At 42.0% G+C, this 17,485-nt stretch overlaps 1 protein-coding gene across 1 annotated transcript; it reads left to right on the top strand.

Moving 5' to 3' along the window:
* The first annotated feature begins 254 nt into the window (after positions 1–254).
* On the top strand, positions 255–13,316 carry LOC118370120 (palmitoyl-protein thioesterase ABHD10, mitochondrial-like). The gene is made up of 5 exons (XM_035754930.2): positions 255–379; positions 6,703–6,886; positions 8,052–8,163; positions 9,467–9,604; positions 9,752–13,316. Exons 1-5 carry the CDS (start codon positions 286–288, stop codon positions 10,091–10,093), a joined length of 870 nt encoding a protein of 289 aa, XP_035610823.1. The 5' UTR covers positions 255–285; the 3' UTR covers positions 10,094–13,316.
* Positions 13,317–17,485: the final 4,169 nt, after the last annotated feature.

Raw genomic sequence — 17,485 nt, 5'->3', positions numbered from 1 at the left:
CACATACAGAGAGTTTGGGAGTTATGTCCTTAAAACAGGAAAATTAACCCAGGGTGCATGCTACAATATATATTTTTTAAGTACATTCCATTTGTGGACCACTTTTCATGTACACAGACACACTAATGTATTGGGGACCTCTATTGCATGCATCTGTCAACATTGAAGTGGCGGTAATGCACCATAAAGTTGGATGCCAACCGCCGACAAAAAAAAACACCAAAGAAGTTCTGGCAAAGTTGGTCTTCTCGCGATATTTCCGTAGTGTGTGGTGAAGTCTGAGATATGGCAGCCGTCGCCCTGAAGTCCTGTCGCAAAGGACTGCCTCACATTTTGAGGGATGGAGCAGTCGCTACTCTCTCGCCAAAGGCTTTGGGAGGTGAGTATGGTACTACAGTTCGATGTGTACCGTTTCACGGGAAAGCTTATAGGCTTCGTTTATAAAAACAAATAGAGGGGGTGTGGCAGAGGCAGGGTCGGCACTAGGTACCACAAAGTCGTAAACCCAGCCTATTTCTACAATTTACCTTCTTAAAATGATTTAAAACTTCATCCTAACCACACTATGCCTAACCCTATCCTTAAATTAAGCAACTTTTTGTTTTCATAAATGATTACGATATAGCCAAATTTTGACTTCGTGGCTGTGGCAACTTGTGACAACCCAGCGGCAGAACCCGTCATCTGAATGTATTTGTTTGCTCATACGCATATAAACTGCGCAGCACTTGCATATTCTTAGATATCGCACAATCAATGCAGGTAAGGAATGGGCGCGTTCGAGCGTATCACTTTAGTCAACACGTTGACCAACGGTCACAGCCATAAACAATGTGTGGCATTATGGGTATAAAAATAGTCCGATTTGGTACTACATGTCGACTGCATGACCTTTACAACAACCATGTGATCAAAGGTCATGAACTTTCGACTGCAGTTCCTCCTTACAAACCGCAGTCAGAAACAAAGCAGTGTGGAAGACAATGGCAGGTAGCCTAGTTTTTAGAGTGTTGGACTAGTAACCGGAAGGTTGCAAGATCGAATCCCTGAGTTGACATGTACATTTAGGGAAGTAATACCCCCTTTGGGGGTTAAAGTTGAATTGGAACTATAATCATATTCAAGAGCGTGTGATTGTGTTTCACATAAGGATCACTTAATGAGTCCATTTTGTAATGTGTAAATTACCAATAACATATGCTGCTGCAGAATAAACAAACCACACATGCTGATGTACTTTATTTCCTCATTACCATCATATCTACATTTCTGAATCATCACTTAACCCACTAGGCTATCATTGAAAATACGAATTTGTTCTTAACTGACTTGCCTAGTTAAATAAAGGTAAAACAACCCTATTCTGATTTTTGGAAGTAAAAGGTGTTACAGTGCGTTAGAAAAGTATTCAGACCCCTTCCCTTTTTCCACATTTTGCTACGTTACAACCTTATTCTAAAGTTGAATAAATCATTTTTCCCCTCATCAATCTACAACCAATACCCCATAATGACAAAGCAAAACCATATTTTTAGAAATTCTTTGCAAATTTATTACAAATAAAACAACAGAAATACCTTATTTACATAACTATTCAGACCCTTTGCTATGATACTCAAAATGGACCTCAGATGCATCCTGTTTCCATTGATAATCTTTGAGATGTTTCTACAACTTGATTGGAGTCCACCTGTGGTACATGCAATTGATTGGACATGATTTGTAAAGGCATACATGTGTCTATATAAAGGTTCCACAGTTGACAGTGCATGTCAGAGCAAAAACCAAGCCATGAGGTCGAAGGAATTGTCCATAGAGCTCCGAGACAGGATTGTTTCAAGGCACAGATCTGGGGAAGGGTAATATTTATTTTATTTACCCTTTATTTTACCATGTAAATTGACTGAGAACACATTCTCATTTGCAGCAATGACCTGGGGATTGTAAACTGGGGATTATTAGGTGACTGTGATGGTTTGATGGCCAGATTAGGAATTGAGCCAGGACACTGGGGTTAACACCCCTACTCTTACGATAAGTGCCATGGGATCTTTAATGACCGCAGAGAGTCAGGACACCCGTTTAACGTCCCATCTGAAAGACGGCACCCTACACAAGGCAGTGTCCCCAATCACTGCCCTCGGGCATTGGGATATTTTTTAGACCAGAGGAAAGAGTGCCTCCTACTAGCCCTCCAACACCACTTCCAGCAGCATCTGGTCTCCCATCCAGGGACTGACCAGGACCAACCCTGCTTAGCTTCAGAAGCAAGCCAGCAGTGGTATGCAGGGTGGTATGCTGCTGGCAATAAAAAATGTCTGCAGCATTGAAGGTCCCCAAGAAAACAGTGGACTCCATCATTCTTAAATATAAGACGTTTGGAATCACCAAGACTCTTCCTAGAGCTGAGCAATCGGGAGCAGGGCCTTAGTCAAGGGAGGTTACCAAGAACCCGATGGTCACTCTGATAGAGTTCCTCTGTGGACATGGGAGGACCTACCAGAAGGACAACCATCTCTTCAGGACTCCACCAACCAAGCTTTTATGGTGGCAAGATGGAATCCACTCCTCAATAAAAGGAACGTGACAGCCAACTTGGAGTTTGCCCAAAGGCACCTAATGGACTCTGACTATGAGAAACAAGATTCTCTGGTCTGATGAAACCAAGATAGAACTCTTTGGCCTGAATGCCATGCATCACGTATGGAGGAAATCTGGCACCATCCATACGGTGAAGCATGGTGCTGGCAGTACTCAGTGATGGGTCTGAATACTTATGTAAATGTGATATGCTTTTTATTTGTAATACATTTTTTAAAATATGTTTTTGCTTTGTCATTATGGGATATTGTGTGTGGATTGAGGGGGGGAAATAATCAAATCCATTTTAGAGTAAGGCTACCGTTACAAAATGTGGAAAAAGTCATGGGGTCTGAATGCGCTGTATATGTTCAAAAGTGGTTGATGTTACCCAGCATTGGTTAAGGATAGATCGAAATGTACAGAATGGGTACCTGGAGGAAAATGGGGGAGTCATGCTTTTTCAATTTCAGTCAAAGGGAGGGTTTAGTCTTTTTTTAAAGTCTATTCTAGGGGACCGTCATGTCATTTATGAAATGTCAATATTTCTCTGTTTTAGAATTAGTTGCTTAATTAGGTTGTAAATAGGGAGGTGGTGGAACAAAATGTGAGTGCGAGAGGGGGTGACCTGGGAAGCTTTGAGGTACCGGAACAGATGGAGAAAAATAAATCACCTTTATAATAAAGCCGTGCATGCAAATCATCACATTTGCGTAGTGGCATAGAGCAGTAGAGTAGAGGAGCTTACAGAAGTTTCACACATGGGGAACATTTCTTGTACTTGGGTCTGGGAAGAATTTGGCCTTTTTATATACATATTTTGTGCAATTCTGTCATTTTATACATATTTGTTATTGAAAATATATTATATTTATATTATCACAGCAATTTAGATGATACAATTCCCTACACTATTCAGTGCTTGTTTTTATCACATATTCTGAAATTGAGCGAACAGTGTAGAATTTTAGCAACCAGGAAATTACATAGCAATTTCCACTAAATAACACAGCCACAAAGTTAGAACAGCTTCCCCATTTTGACAACAGATGCCACTCCGGCAGTAGAAATCAATAGGCGAATATCACAGCTTATCACAACACTGGCGGGTAAGTAATACTGTGAAACACGATCATTCCTCTATAAGCGCCAGATACGTTATGGACATTTTCAGAAGCTGCAATGGAAAAATTCTAAGAAATCCTATTAAGGTTGATGCTCTCAGGCGGGATGAAAACGACTACATCGACCATGATCCTTTGCTAGTTACGATCACTTTCGCCATGATCCTTAACAAAAAAAATGTTTCGGTCCATTCAGCAATATGGCCAGATATATTCGAGAAAGGAGAACACCAGAATCCCATTGGGCAATGAATGGAGGAACATGTAACACCTTACCCATCAGACTGTCAACCAATCGTGTTCACGTTGTCATGCTGTGTCACGCGGTTGCTAAGCGAATCGTCACGTAATCCCTTCTCAAAATCAGAGTATGAGTCGAGTCCTTGCCCCAGAATCGCCCAGAATGGACCACACGGCCCATTGATGACGCATGGGCAATGTACACAATGACCGTTAATATGATTCCAATGGAGTTTTACATCTCCTCAAAAGTAATCTCTGATATGGTGTGCTTCAAATTCAAGTACTTCCAGCTTCATGCGCCATCGGGAGTTTTCCATCGGAATACGGGGATGACGTACATCAGCGATATCACCATTTACTGGATTTAATGTCTGTGGTTAGCACAATCCCCCAGTGTAAAGTGCAGGAGTAGCTTCTTTTTGCAACGCTAGTATTTACCATAGAGAATGATAGAGGCCTCAGGTAGCCAAAAGGCTACATTAGCATGGGCAGAGCCATTGAGAGCTTTCACCGTTTTTGATTGAAGTCAAACTGAGTGGGACTTCCAAAATTCATTGTAACCCTGTTGGAGTCATGTCCAACCGGGTCACCTGGACGGATCAGCCAATTATGAAGAAAATTGACTCCTTCAAAATGGAGATTGCCTCAATGGTGCTGCCCATGCTTTCAGAGACACTATAATGGCACAGATACAAAGATGAGTCCTCTAGCTCTATGGTATTTACACACTTGCGTTGCTGGGAATTGGCTTGCAAAAACAATTTAAAATAGTCTGCTGGAAGCCAGAAATGAAATAATATTTTATTTCAACATACTCTTTTGATTGTCTGTAGGCTTGGTCCTTATGCAGGGGGGAATTAGAAAAAAAAGCATCTCATGGAAAGTAGAATTAAACAGAATTTTCAAACGTGGGTCTGTTGTAGTCCCATGCAGTTTCTCAGCTAGGTCAGTTCATCTCTGCTTACCTCATGTCAAAATAAAAGTGCTCCAAGTTCCTGCTTTTTTTTGGAGCAGGTATGGTGCACGTGCAGGACTTTTATTTTGATATGCGCTAAGCAGAGAGAAAAGTGTGTCTACAGACCCACGTTTATAGAAAGTCTGTTAAATGTATGTTCCATAGTACATCAGGGAAACTGGGCAGAAGGGAATGGTTCAAATACAGCAGATCTGCAACATCATTAATTGAGCCTCTCATATCTTCCTTCATATCTTGCCAGCCTCAACACTTTACGGAAAGACATGAACTATATAGGAAGCTCTGGGGACAGGTCATGTGGATACTGGACAGTCAATAAATTGGCAGATGCAAACAGATTATCATCTTTAAATGACAGCTGTTCCTGAGGGCTCAAAAAAAAGGGGGTTTGAGATTTTGTTCATACTGGTGAACTGCCGTTTCAATTGTGTGGTTGCAATATCTGCAGTCCCTTATCTCTGGTATATCTTGGCATGCATCATTCAAGACGACTAAGTTTAAACTGTGTGCAGCGCAATGGACATATAATACACAATGTGTCCGAAAAGACTGTCAGGATTGTCAATACTCGGTATTGAAAACAGTCGGGCTCGCAACCTGGACCTACAGGTCGTGGTGAGAACATTTGAACACAAAAATGCAAGGCAACACAGACGCATATTGTTGTTACTATAGGCCTCGACATAGAGCAAAAAAAGAGATTGGCATTAATAGACTGGTTTTACGTACAACACATTTCTATCCATGCTGGGAGAGACTGCAAGGATGGCTCATGTCATGCAGGTTGGCTATACAGGACAGCTGTATATTCTAAACAAATCAATTGGATGCAGATTAGTATTACATTTATTTTACAATCCGTCAGCCAGCATCCTAAGTGGACGCCCTGCTTATCATAGGAAAATGACAACCAAATAGTTCTAACATTTATCCATTAGCTAAGGCAAAGCGTTTGGACTAGTAACCGAAAGTCCCGAGCTGACAAGGTACACAATCTGTCGTTCTGCCCCTGAACAGGCAGTTAACCCAGTGTTCCTAGGCCGTCATTGAAAATCAGAATCTGTTCTTAACTGACTTGCCTAGTAAAACAAAGGTCAAATTTCATTTTAAAAGCATGCCCTGGCACCACAGAAAGCCTATCATCAATTCGATAGGCAGCCGCATAGACATGTCGCAGTTTCAACACAATGGACAGCGATCTGCAATCTATACTTTGCGAATGGCTGTCTGGCTGACTCATTCGATAGTTTTATTTTTTCAGGGGGGCAAACTGCGACCTTGCAGGGGTCCAGAGAAACTGCGTTATGCCAGTTCTAGCGTTGCTAAAAGCACATCGTTTTTAGACATCAATGCAAATGCTGTTAAATTAAGTATAACCTTTTGCTTTATAATTTTCTAGGCGTGTAATGTTATTCTGTTTGAATTGTTTTTACATTGTGATAAGTAACACTTTTTCACCTGAATTGCATCGCGTCATAGTCTGCTGTATCAGGGTCTGTTCGGTAGCTTTCACTCTGGTGATGTGAACAAGGTCTTGTCCCACAGCACTGGCCCAATTCAATTTTCTAAATGTTACATAAGAATGCCCCAGCTGATCATTCCTTGCCTTGACTTCACCCTGATTTGATCTTTCAAGGGGGTTGCACAAATCACCCAAATACAACCAATATTTTACACACCATTCTTAAAGACACACTCCATTCTCAACTATTGCATTAAATCACTTATTAGAATTCTGTCATAGTCAATTGGCACATATTGTGTGTGTTTGTCATACAGGGGTGAGACAGAAGTCCTCTGTACAGTATGCAACAAGACCAGAGCTCCCTAAGCTGGCCTACTGCAGGGTAAAGGGGAAGAGTCCAGGCGTGGTCTTCCTGCCTGGGTATGGATCCAACATGAATGGCCAGAAAGCTGAGGCCCTGGAGGAGTTCTGCAGGTCTCTTGGACACTCATATCTTAGGTACTGTACTCTACCTGCCGCTGTGTAACACAATACACAGCGGCATGTAACCTAGTGGTTAAGACAGTTGGGTCAGGAACTGAAAGGCCTCTGGTTCGTATCCCCGAGCCAACTAGGTGAAAAGTCTGTCTGTGCCCCAGAGCAAGGCACTTAACCCTAATCACTCTAGATAAGAGTGTCTGCTAAATTACTCAAATGTAATTCAACGTTTCCCACAAATATAAATACAAATAAATAGAATTGCATGATTATGGCATAACTCATTTCCTCAAGCTTCCTGTAAAGACATACTGGTACACAACTAACTTCCAAATTATAGCTGAACTTTGGCTCTTTTAGCCTTCCCAAGTTGCTAAAATCTTTTGATTAGGTTATAGGTGTTGAACAAAGGTTGCTATAGTATTTTAACAAGAGGGTCTACTTGATTTAAATTTTATTCGCTCTTGCTCACCTCACTTTTCAGAAAAGGAAATTGAGTAAACATTTTTATAAAAATTGTATGGCCTAATAAACCATGTTATAGAAATACCATGTTTATACCGTCGTTTAGACCGTGGCACATTACCCAAATATACCCCCTGAATCTGAATATCTGAGGTAGGCGTGCCTTAGCCAAACCTCTATCTTGATGTTCATTGCCTGAATAGACTCCCTAGCTTTCGAACCCATTTACTCCTGAGGTACTGAACTGTTGCACGCTCTACAACCACTGTGATTATTATTTGACCCTGCTGGTCATCTATGATAATTTGAAAATCTTGAAGAACAATCTGTCCCTAAACGGCCATGTCCTCTTATCCACCCGGCACAGCCAGAAGAGAACTGGCCACCTCTCAGAGCCTGGTTCCTCTCTATGTTTCTTCCTAGGTTCCTGCCTTTCTAGGGAGTTTTTCCATGCTTCTATATCTGCATTGCTTGCTGTTTGTGGTTTTAGGCTGGGTTTCTGTATAGAACTTTGACATTTGCTGATGTAAAAAGGTTTTATAAATACATTTGATTGATTGATAGCCTGTATGTTACGCAAATAGACCACCCTCTAACTGTTACCCAAATACACTGTGCTCTCAGAGTTTTTATGCTAGCTTAGTAGCCAGATTTTATCCCCCATGTTTTATTGTATGTCTGACTGGTCCCCCAGGCTCATGTTGTGTTTGTGGTTCCCCAGGTTTGACTACACAGGCCATGGGTTATCGGAGGGGGTGTTCACTGAAGGGACCATCGGCACCTGGAAAAAAGATGTCCTCTTTGTGTTGGATGAACTAACAGAGGGTCCACAGGTGAAAGAACTCTCCACTGGCTCTAGAATCATATCTAAACTAGCCTTTAGATAACTCTCGGATTTCTGTGTGTATTTGGTTGGATTCAAATTGGTATTTGATTTAGTTCATTATTAAAGTGTTTTGTATTTTCAGATCTGCATTTAAGAGCTCAAAGACTGGTTTGACTTTATAACCCAGTTATAGACCTTCTCTCCATTGATATTTCAAAATATGCTCTGTTAATTTTGCCCTCCATAATATTTACTCTATTTGTTGTGTAAGATTTCAGTTAGAATCTGTATAAAAACAACTGTGGTTGTGTATTAGTGTTGTTGACTTCAAACAGTGGTGGTGTTAGTGTCACATGTTTTCACAAGTGGGCGCTGTCACACAAATTAAATATCATCTCACAACACCATGTAACGTTCACGTCACACACCGTTCAATCATTACCTGAGTAGCAGAGCATAGCCTCCCATGCCAGGCTTCAGGGCTCTTCTTGACATTCATCAGACACACAGCTAGTGAATGAGCCCATTAACAGGGCCAGAGTCATATTACTCCCAATGTCCTTGTGATGATGATGATGATGATGATGATGATTTGGAACTGATTCAGGGAACAGAAAAAATAACCGCCTTTTTCCAGGGACGGAAAAACTGAATCGGGAACGAAAGTGATCTTTTAGTGTTCCCGGAACAGTACCGTTCACATTTTGAGAACTGGTTAATAATTTTAAAAAATTGTTCCCAGAACATTCTTAATATCTGGTATGTAAGTCTGTAATTTAGTGACGTTATAATACTAGTAATAGCCTAAACCCATTACAATTCACTTCATGTCATGTAAACAACTAGCTTACCGTTCCATAGCAAGCTTTTCCATCCACACTAATTGGTGGAGTAAATTAATGACATAAATGTAAAAGCTACAGTATGTTGAGGTCATGGGGGGGAAAATGTACGAAAAGGAACTATATTAACCTTTTTTTCTGGATCAAACCAGTTCTTTACTATGCTGGTTGGAACACTCAAACTGAACGAAATACAGACAGGTTGTGCTCGGAACTGAACGATCAGAAAATAATTTTCCCTGGTTAGAATCACATCTGTTTTTAGAAACTACTTCTGTCCGTTGTAGAGATAGCTAGATGACCATTGTGCTTCTCTGCAGAAGAGTCGGTTCAAATGGAAGAAAGGAGATGAGGAGACAAGCGAAGCAATCCATATCAAACTGTTGGTATTTCTATGGACCATTGCTCCCTATCCGAGATCAAGGCATCTTTAACGTAATCATGTCTTTCCCCATGGTCTCTGTTTAGATCATGGTGGGGTCCAGTATGGGCGGCTGGCTCATGCTGTTGGCAGCTATCGCCAGGCCAGAGAAGACTGCAGCTCTGGTGGGCATATCCACGGCAGCAGACCACATCGTCACAGCCTTCAAGTCAATGTCTTTAGAGGTGAGCGAGGACATCATAAAATAATGTGTGGTTATGACCAGGTGCTAATTCCATTTCTATTCAGGGAGTGGTGAATTGAAATAAAATGCTCTGTGAATGTCAATGTATTATTTGATTTAAAATGAAATGGATCCCATTTCACCACAGGTGCGTAAGGAGATTGAAGAGAAGGGCGTGCTGACTGTGCCCACCAAGCACAGCGAAGAGGGCACCTACACGTTCACTATTGGCTTCCTGAAGGAGGCGGAGAACCATTGTGTCCTCCAGAGCCCCATCCCCATCACCTGCCCTGTGAGGCTCATCCACGGCCTGAAGGACGACGACGTGCCCTGGCACATCTCCATGCAAGTGGCCGAGCGTGTCCTCAGCCCCGACGTGGATGTCATCCTCCGCCGCCACGGTCAGCACCGCATGGCCGAGAAGGATGACATCAGGCTCATGGTCTACACCATCGACGACCTCATAGACAAGCTGACCACCCTCGTTTGAGTTGGGGAAGTGTTAGGAATGCACCCCATTGGAGAGGCAGGGGTAACCATATATGATCCCACTCTCCCCTTACCCTTCCTTCCATCCTGCCCAGTTTGTCCTCAGTACGCTGTTACAAAGCAAGAGAGAAAGATGAGGATTATCGAAAGTACAAACTGTGATGGAACGAGGATGTCGTCTGTCAGAAACCTCAGCCAGGTCCCTAATGCCTGTCTTGGGGAGGGAGTGTGTCTTTTACCAGTTTACTCTGTGCAGTCTTTTTTTAGGTAAACCTTTTTACGGGCAATACTGCCACTGCTAATGCTGCCACTGTTTGTTTGACAGATCCTGGTCCTTTTGCCAGACCCCAATAGTTCTACTGTGCCTTTTTTACCACGTCTCTAACCCGTTGGGTCAACAAAGCCTCTGCACAGTAGAGTGGAGCGCAGGTCTCGTCTAATTGTGCATGCAGATATTATGAGGCACAGATGGAATACACTCAGACAACAAGCTCCATCAAACTGCCTCCTACGCAGAAGCACTGTGACATCGTGTGGTGATCGGTCCAAGCTGTATTATCACACTGTGTCGATACCAAGAAGACTGTACAGTGTCTCAAAATAGCTGAAGAAAAGTCCAGAGGAATGTCTTTTCTATTTTATTGTACATCCACCCACATTCCCATGGGCCAGTCTGAGCCACTGGGCTGTTGATTAACACGTCGTTGGTTATTGGACTGTGTTCAATGGGGCAGAAAGCCAGTCCTGCTGCAGCAGACTCAGTAACTCTCTCTCTCTCTCTGATCCTCTAACTGCTGCTCTGACCTTTCACTCTTCGGATGACGACACTTAAACATGAGCACGCATCGGGGTGTAAAACAAAGTGCCTGAGTTATGTAAGTACTGTACATTGCCTTTGGAAACCCCTTGTCTTTTTCCACATTTTGTTACGTTACAGCCTTATTCTAAAATGGATCAAATGTTTTTTTTCCATCAGCAATCTACACAAAATACCCCATAATGACAAAGCAAAAACAGTATAGACATTTTTGAAAATGTATTCAAACTAAGAAACCAATACCTTTACATAAGTATTCAGACCCTTTGCTATGAGACTTGAAATTGAGCTCAGGTGCATCTTGTTTCCATTGATCATCCTTGAGATGTTTCTACAACTTGATTGGAGTCTATCTGTGGTAAATTCAATTGATTGGACATTATTTGGAAAGGCACACACCTGTCTATATAAAGGTCCCACAGTTGACAGAGCATGTCAACGCAAAAACCAAGCCATGAGGTCGAAGGAATTGTCAGTAGAGCTCCGAGACAGGATTGTGTCAAGTCACAGATTTGGGGAAGGGTACCAACAAATGTCTGCAGCATTGAAGGTCCCCAAGAACACAGAGGACTCCATCATTCTAAAATTGAAGAAGTTTGGAACCACCAAAGACTTTTCCTAGAGCTGGCCGCCCAGCCAAACTGAGCAATTGGGGTAGAAGGGCCCAAGATTCCGATGTTCACTCTGACAGAGCTCTAGAGTTCCTCTGTGGAGATGGGAGAAACTTCCAGAAGGACAACTATCTCTGCAGCACTCTACCAATCAGGTGGCCAGACTGGTTGAGTGGCCAGACGGAAGCTACTTCTCAGTAAAAGGCACATGACAGCCCGCTTGGAGTTTGCCAAAAGTACACTAAAGACTCTCAGACCATCATAAACAAGATTCTCTGTTCTGATGTAACCAATATTGAACTTTGGCCTGAATGCCAAGTGTCATGTCTGGAAGAAATCTTGCCCCATCCCTACGGTGAAGCATGGTGGTGGCAACATCATGCTGTGGGGATGTTTTTCAGCGGCAGGGACTGGGAGACTAGTCAGGATCGGGGCAAAGATGAACGGAGCAAAGATGAACGGAGCAATGTACAGAGATCCTTGATGAAAACCTGCTCCAGAGCACTCAGGATCTCAGACTGGGGCGAAGGTTCACCTTCCAACAGGACAACGACCCTATGCACACAGCCAAGAAAACGCAGGAGTGGCTTCGGGACAAGTCTCTGAATGTCCTTGAGTAGCCCAGCCAGAGCCCGGATTAATCCAATCGAACATCTCTGGAGAGACCTGAAAATAGCTGTGCAGCAATTCTCTCCATCCAACCTGACAGAGCTTGAGAGGATCTGCAGAGAAGAATGGGAAAAACTCCCCAAATACAGGTGTAACAAGCTTGTAGTGTCATACCCAAGAAGACTCGATGCTGTAATCGCTGCCAACGGTGCTTCAACAAAGTACTGGTTAAAAGGTCTGAATACTTATGTAAACGTGATATTTCCTGTTTTTTTATATAAATAATTTAGCAAAATTTCTAAAAACCTGTTTTTGCTTTGTCATTATGGGGTACTGTTTGTAGATTGAGCAAAAAAATAATCAATTTTAGAATAAGGCTGTAACGTCACAAAATGTAGAAAAAGTCAAGGGGTCTGAATACTTTCTGAATGTACTCACTGTATGTACATTACGGGTGAGGAATTTACTAATATGTAGTGCTAGACCATGTACCCTTACAAGGGCTAGAAGTGCATACACTCAGATACAGTGATGATGAGGATACTCCTGAGTTTATTTTAGCTTGACAGTCAAATGGTACAGTATTGCAATGATGTTAGGATTCAAAAGTTTAACGGACATTCTGGAAAATCACCTCTATTTCCCGTATTTCAACACTTTCTGAATACTTTTTCCAGCTTGTGATGCATGATGTCATTTCAGTACTGTAGCCCCGCACTCAGACCCTCTCTCCAGATCTGTCATCCACCTCTATAACTAACCCAATTAAAGCAGAGCAATGGCTCTCATTATCAAAATTGAGAGACAAGATGCAAGTCAGACACTAATGGGTTGTACTGTGCCTTCCAAACCTGCAGACACATTTAAGGTAGGTGAAAACAACATGTTTTTTTTTATCTGGTTCTATAAATTGTGAGTCTGGGCTCCAATCCAGTGTGAGAGTTGTAATGCCAAATATATCAATGAGTAGTAAACACTTTTGTCATGGGCATGATCAGTGCTGACCTGTCATTCATGGCAGGTGGAGCCCCACCAGTTTTGAGCCCCACCTGTTTAGCTAAAAAATAACTGTTTTTGTTGCCTGTTTTGCATGTTATTTTAGTATTATTACCTGTCACATATCAGTTTGCAAACAATGTAAAAAAAATACATGTAAAAAAAGTTAATAAAGCCGCATACAAACATGGTCTCTTTTTCGCTTTCTTGAGTAATGCAGCTCCAAAATGCAGGTGTTTCAGCCTAGCTCAGTGCTTTATGTGGTGGTGGGGCAGCCAGTGGAAAATACAAAGCGTAGGGGCTGGTAATGTTCTCTAGTTGCGCCGTGATTGGCTAAGTGTTCTGTTATTGATGGGGACATTACATCAATGCAAAATCTATGGGAGGAGCTCAAATTCAAGCCCCTTGGGTGCTGCCATAGAGTTACATTAGAAGTGCCCAACCAAGAATGCTCAAGGTCATTGGCCACAGATAAAATGACATCAAATCATGTTATATCTACAGTAGCTTTGATTGGACATCGTGAATCAAGTCGACAATCTACTTACAAATCCTTTTCAATCCTTGTCATATGAAGATAAATTATAGATAAAACACATCAGTGCTCGTTGGCCACTGGACATAAACATATGAGGGGCTTGGAAGGAATCAGTGGCTAACTGCAAGCATTGCTAAGCAATCACTATCCTGCTATTCAGTGGAGTGAATGTGTGGTCCAAGTCTGGGTTTAAGGGTCTCTTTTCCAGGATTAAAAGGATAAACATTCAACATTGGCCATGCTGGCTATTCAGTCAGACTTCAGTGAGTTCAAGACAACTGGGAACTCGGGGGGCGAGCTCTGACTGGGAAAATACATTTTGAACGGTCATCCAACTCTGAATTCCAAATCTGGAACTCTGGCCTCTTTCTAGAGCTCCAACCTGAAGATCACTAGCATCATGATTCAACCTTGTTTTTTCCTCGAGTTCCCAGTTGTCTTGAAAGCACCATAATGCCAGACTTTGAAGAAAAACTTTGATGACAGAATTTGCCCAAGAAGGACCACCGCTCCACCTTCCTTTTCATGTGAGCACAGCACAACAAGGTGAGTCCAAAAATGTATTGTATGCTGCTGCATAAGTTATGTAATATGCCAGGAAAATATGTATACTGTAGCTACAATGCCTTGCGAAAGTATTCGGCCCCCTTGAACTTTGCGACCTTTTGTCACATTTCAGGCTTCAAACATAAAGATATAAAACTGTATTTTTTTGTGAAGAATCAACAACAAGTGGGACACAATCATGAAGTGGAACGACATTTATTGGATATTTCAAACTTTTTTAACAAATCAAAAACTGAAATATTGGGCGTGCAAAATTATTCAGCCCCTTTACTTTCAGTGCAGCAAACTCTCTCCAGAAGTTCAGTGAGGATCTGAATGATCCAATGTTGACCTAAATGACTAATGATGATAAATACAATCCACCTGTGTGTAATCAAGTCTCCGTATAAATGCACCTGCACTGTGATAGTCTCAGAGGTCCGTTAAAAGCGCAGAGAGCATCATGAAGAACAAGGAACACACCAGGCAGGTCCGAGATACTGTTGTGAAGAAGTTTAAAGCCGGATTTGGATACAAAAAGATTTCCCAAGCTTTAAACATCCCAAGGAGCACTGTGCAATCGATAATATTGAAATGGAAGGAGTATCAGACCACTGCAAATCTACCAAGACCTGGCCGTCCCTCTAAACTTTCAGCTCATACAAGGAGAAGACTGATCAGAGATGCAGCCAAGAGGCCCATGATCACTCTGGATGAACTGCAGAGATCTACAGCTGAGGTGGGAGACTCTGTCCATAGGACAACAATCAGTCGTATATTGCACAAATCTGGCCTTTATGGAAGAGTGGCAAGAAGAAAGCCATTTCTTAAAGATATCCATAAAAAGTGTTGTTTAAAGTTTGCCACAAGCCACCTGGGAGACACACCAAACATGTGGAAGAAGGTGCTTTGGTCAGATGAAACCAAAATTGAACTTTTTGGCAACAATGCAAAACGTTATGTTTGGCGTAAAAGCAACACAGCTCATCACCCTGAACACACCATCCCCACTGTCAAACATGGTGGTGGCAGCATCATGGTTTGGGCCTGCTTTTCTTCAGCAGGGACAGGAAAGATGGTTAAAATTGATGGGAAGATGGATGGAGCCAAATACAGGACCATTCTGGAAGAACCTGATGGAGTCTGCAAAAGACCTGAGACTGGGACGGAGATTTGTCTTCCAACAAGACAATGATCCAAAACATAAAGCAAAATCTACAATGGAATGGTTCAAAAATAAACATATTCAGGTGTTAGAATGGCCAAGTCCAAGTCCAGACCTGAATCCAATCGAGAATCTGTGGAAAGAACTGAAAACTGCTGTTCACAAATGCTCTCCATCCAACCTCACTGAGCTCGAGCTGTTTTGCAAGGAGGAATGGGAAAAAATTCAGTCTCGACGTGCAAAACTGATAGAGACATACCCCAAGTGACTTACAGCTGTAATCGCAGCAAAAGGTGGCGCTACAAACTATTAACTTAAGGGGGCTGAATAATTTTGCATGCCCAATTTTTCAGTTTTTGATTTGTTAAAAAAGTTTGAAATATCCAATAAATGTCGTTCCACTTCATGATTGTGTCCCACTTGTTGTTGATTCTTCACAAAAACATACAGTTTTATATCTTTATGTTTGAAGCCTGAAATGTGGCAAAAGGTCGCAAAGTTCAAGGGGGCCGAATAATTTCGCAAGGCACTGTAAGTAATACTAAGTGTATGTTGCTTGGTAAGCTGTTAGTAGCCCATGTGCCTCACCCTAATAATTTGGTCCCTATTCTCCCTCATTTTGCCTACTGTTCTGACTTAGCCGTGCACACACAGCCTATAGCCTGTTTAAGAGAAATGTCATTATCAAATATTGTAAGAGCTTTCATTGTCTGCTTATGTGCCCCCTTTATTTATCCTACGGTTCTGGCTTGGTGTACAGGGAGAATACTGTAAGAACACCCATGTTCTGAATTATGGCTGTGTACATTTAGAAAGTGCTGAACAAATAGTTACAGTTGAAGTCGGAAGTTTACATACACTCAATTAGTATTTGGTAGCATTGCCTTTAAATTGATTAACTGGGTCAAACGTTTCGGGTAGCCTTCCACAAGCTTTCCACAATAAGTTGGGGGAGTTTTGGCCCTTTCCTCCTGACAGAGCTGGTGTAACTGAGTCCGGATTTTAGGCCTCCTTGCTCGCACATGCTTTTTCAGTTCTACCCACAAATTTTCTATAGGATTGAGGTCAGGGCTTTGTGATGGCCACTCCAATACCTTGACTTTGTTGTCCTTAAGCCATTTTGCAACAACTTTGGAAGTATGCTTGGGGTCATTGTCCATTTGGAAGACCCATTTGAGACCAAGCTTTAACTTCCTGACTGATGTCTTGAGATGTTGCTTCAATATATCCACATAATTTCCCTGCTTCATGATGTCATCTATTTTGTGAAGTGCACCAGTCCCTCCTGCAGCAAAGCACCCCCACAACATGATGCTGCCACCCCTATGCTTCACGGTTGGGATTGTGTTCTTCGGCTTGCAAGCCTCCCCCTTTTTCCTCCAAACATAACGATGGTCATTATGGCCAAACAGTTCTATTTTTTGTTTCATTAGACCAGAGGACATTTCACCAAAAAGTACGATCTTTGTCCCCATGTGCAGTTGCAAACCGTAATCTGGCTTTTTTATGGCAGTTTTGGAGCAGTGACTTCTTCCTTGCTGAGCAGCCTTTCAGGTTATGTCGATATAGGACTCGTTTTACTGTGGATGTAGATACTTTTGTACCTGTTTCCTCCAGCATCTTCACAAGGTACTTTGCTGTTGTTCTGGGATTGATTTAGACTTTTCGCACAAAAGTGTATTCACCTCTAGGAGACAGAACCTATCTCCTTCCTGAGCGGTATGATGGCTGCGTGGTCCCATGGTGTTTATACTTGCGTATTATTGTTTGTACAGTTGAACGTGGTACCTGAAGGCGTTTGGAAATTGCTCCCAAGGATGAACCAGACTTGTGGATGTGTCCAATTTTTTTCTGAGGTCTTGGCTGATTTCTTTTGATTTTCCCATGATGTCAAGTAAAGAGGCACTGAGTTTGAAGATATGGCCTTGAAATACATCCACAGGTACACCTCCAATTGACTCATTATGTCAATTAGCCTATCAGAAGCTTCTAAAGCCATGGCATAATTTTCTGGAATTTTCCAAGCTGTTTAAAGGCACAGTCAATTTAGTGAATTGTAAATTAAATAATCTGTAAACAATTGTTGGAAAAATTACCTGTGTCATGCACAA

Source organism: Oncorhynchus keta, chromosome 4 (assembly GCF_023373465.1).
Source record: "Oncorhynchus keta strain PuntledgeMale-10-30-2019 chromosome 4, Oket_V2, whole genome shotgun sequence".
Taxonomy (NCBI): Eukaryota; Metazoa; Chordata; class Actinopteri; order Salmoniformes; family Salmonidae; genus Oncorhynchus; species Oncorhynchus keta.
This window is presented reverse-complemented; position numbering and strand designations above follow the sequence as displayed.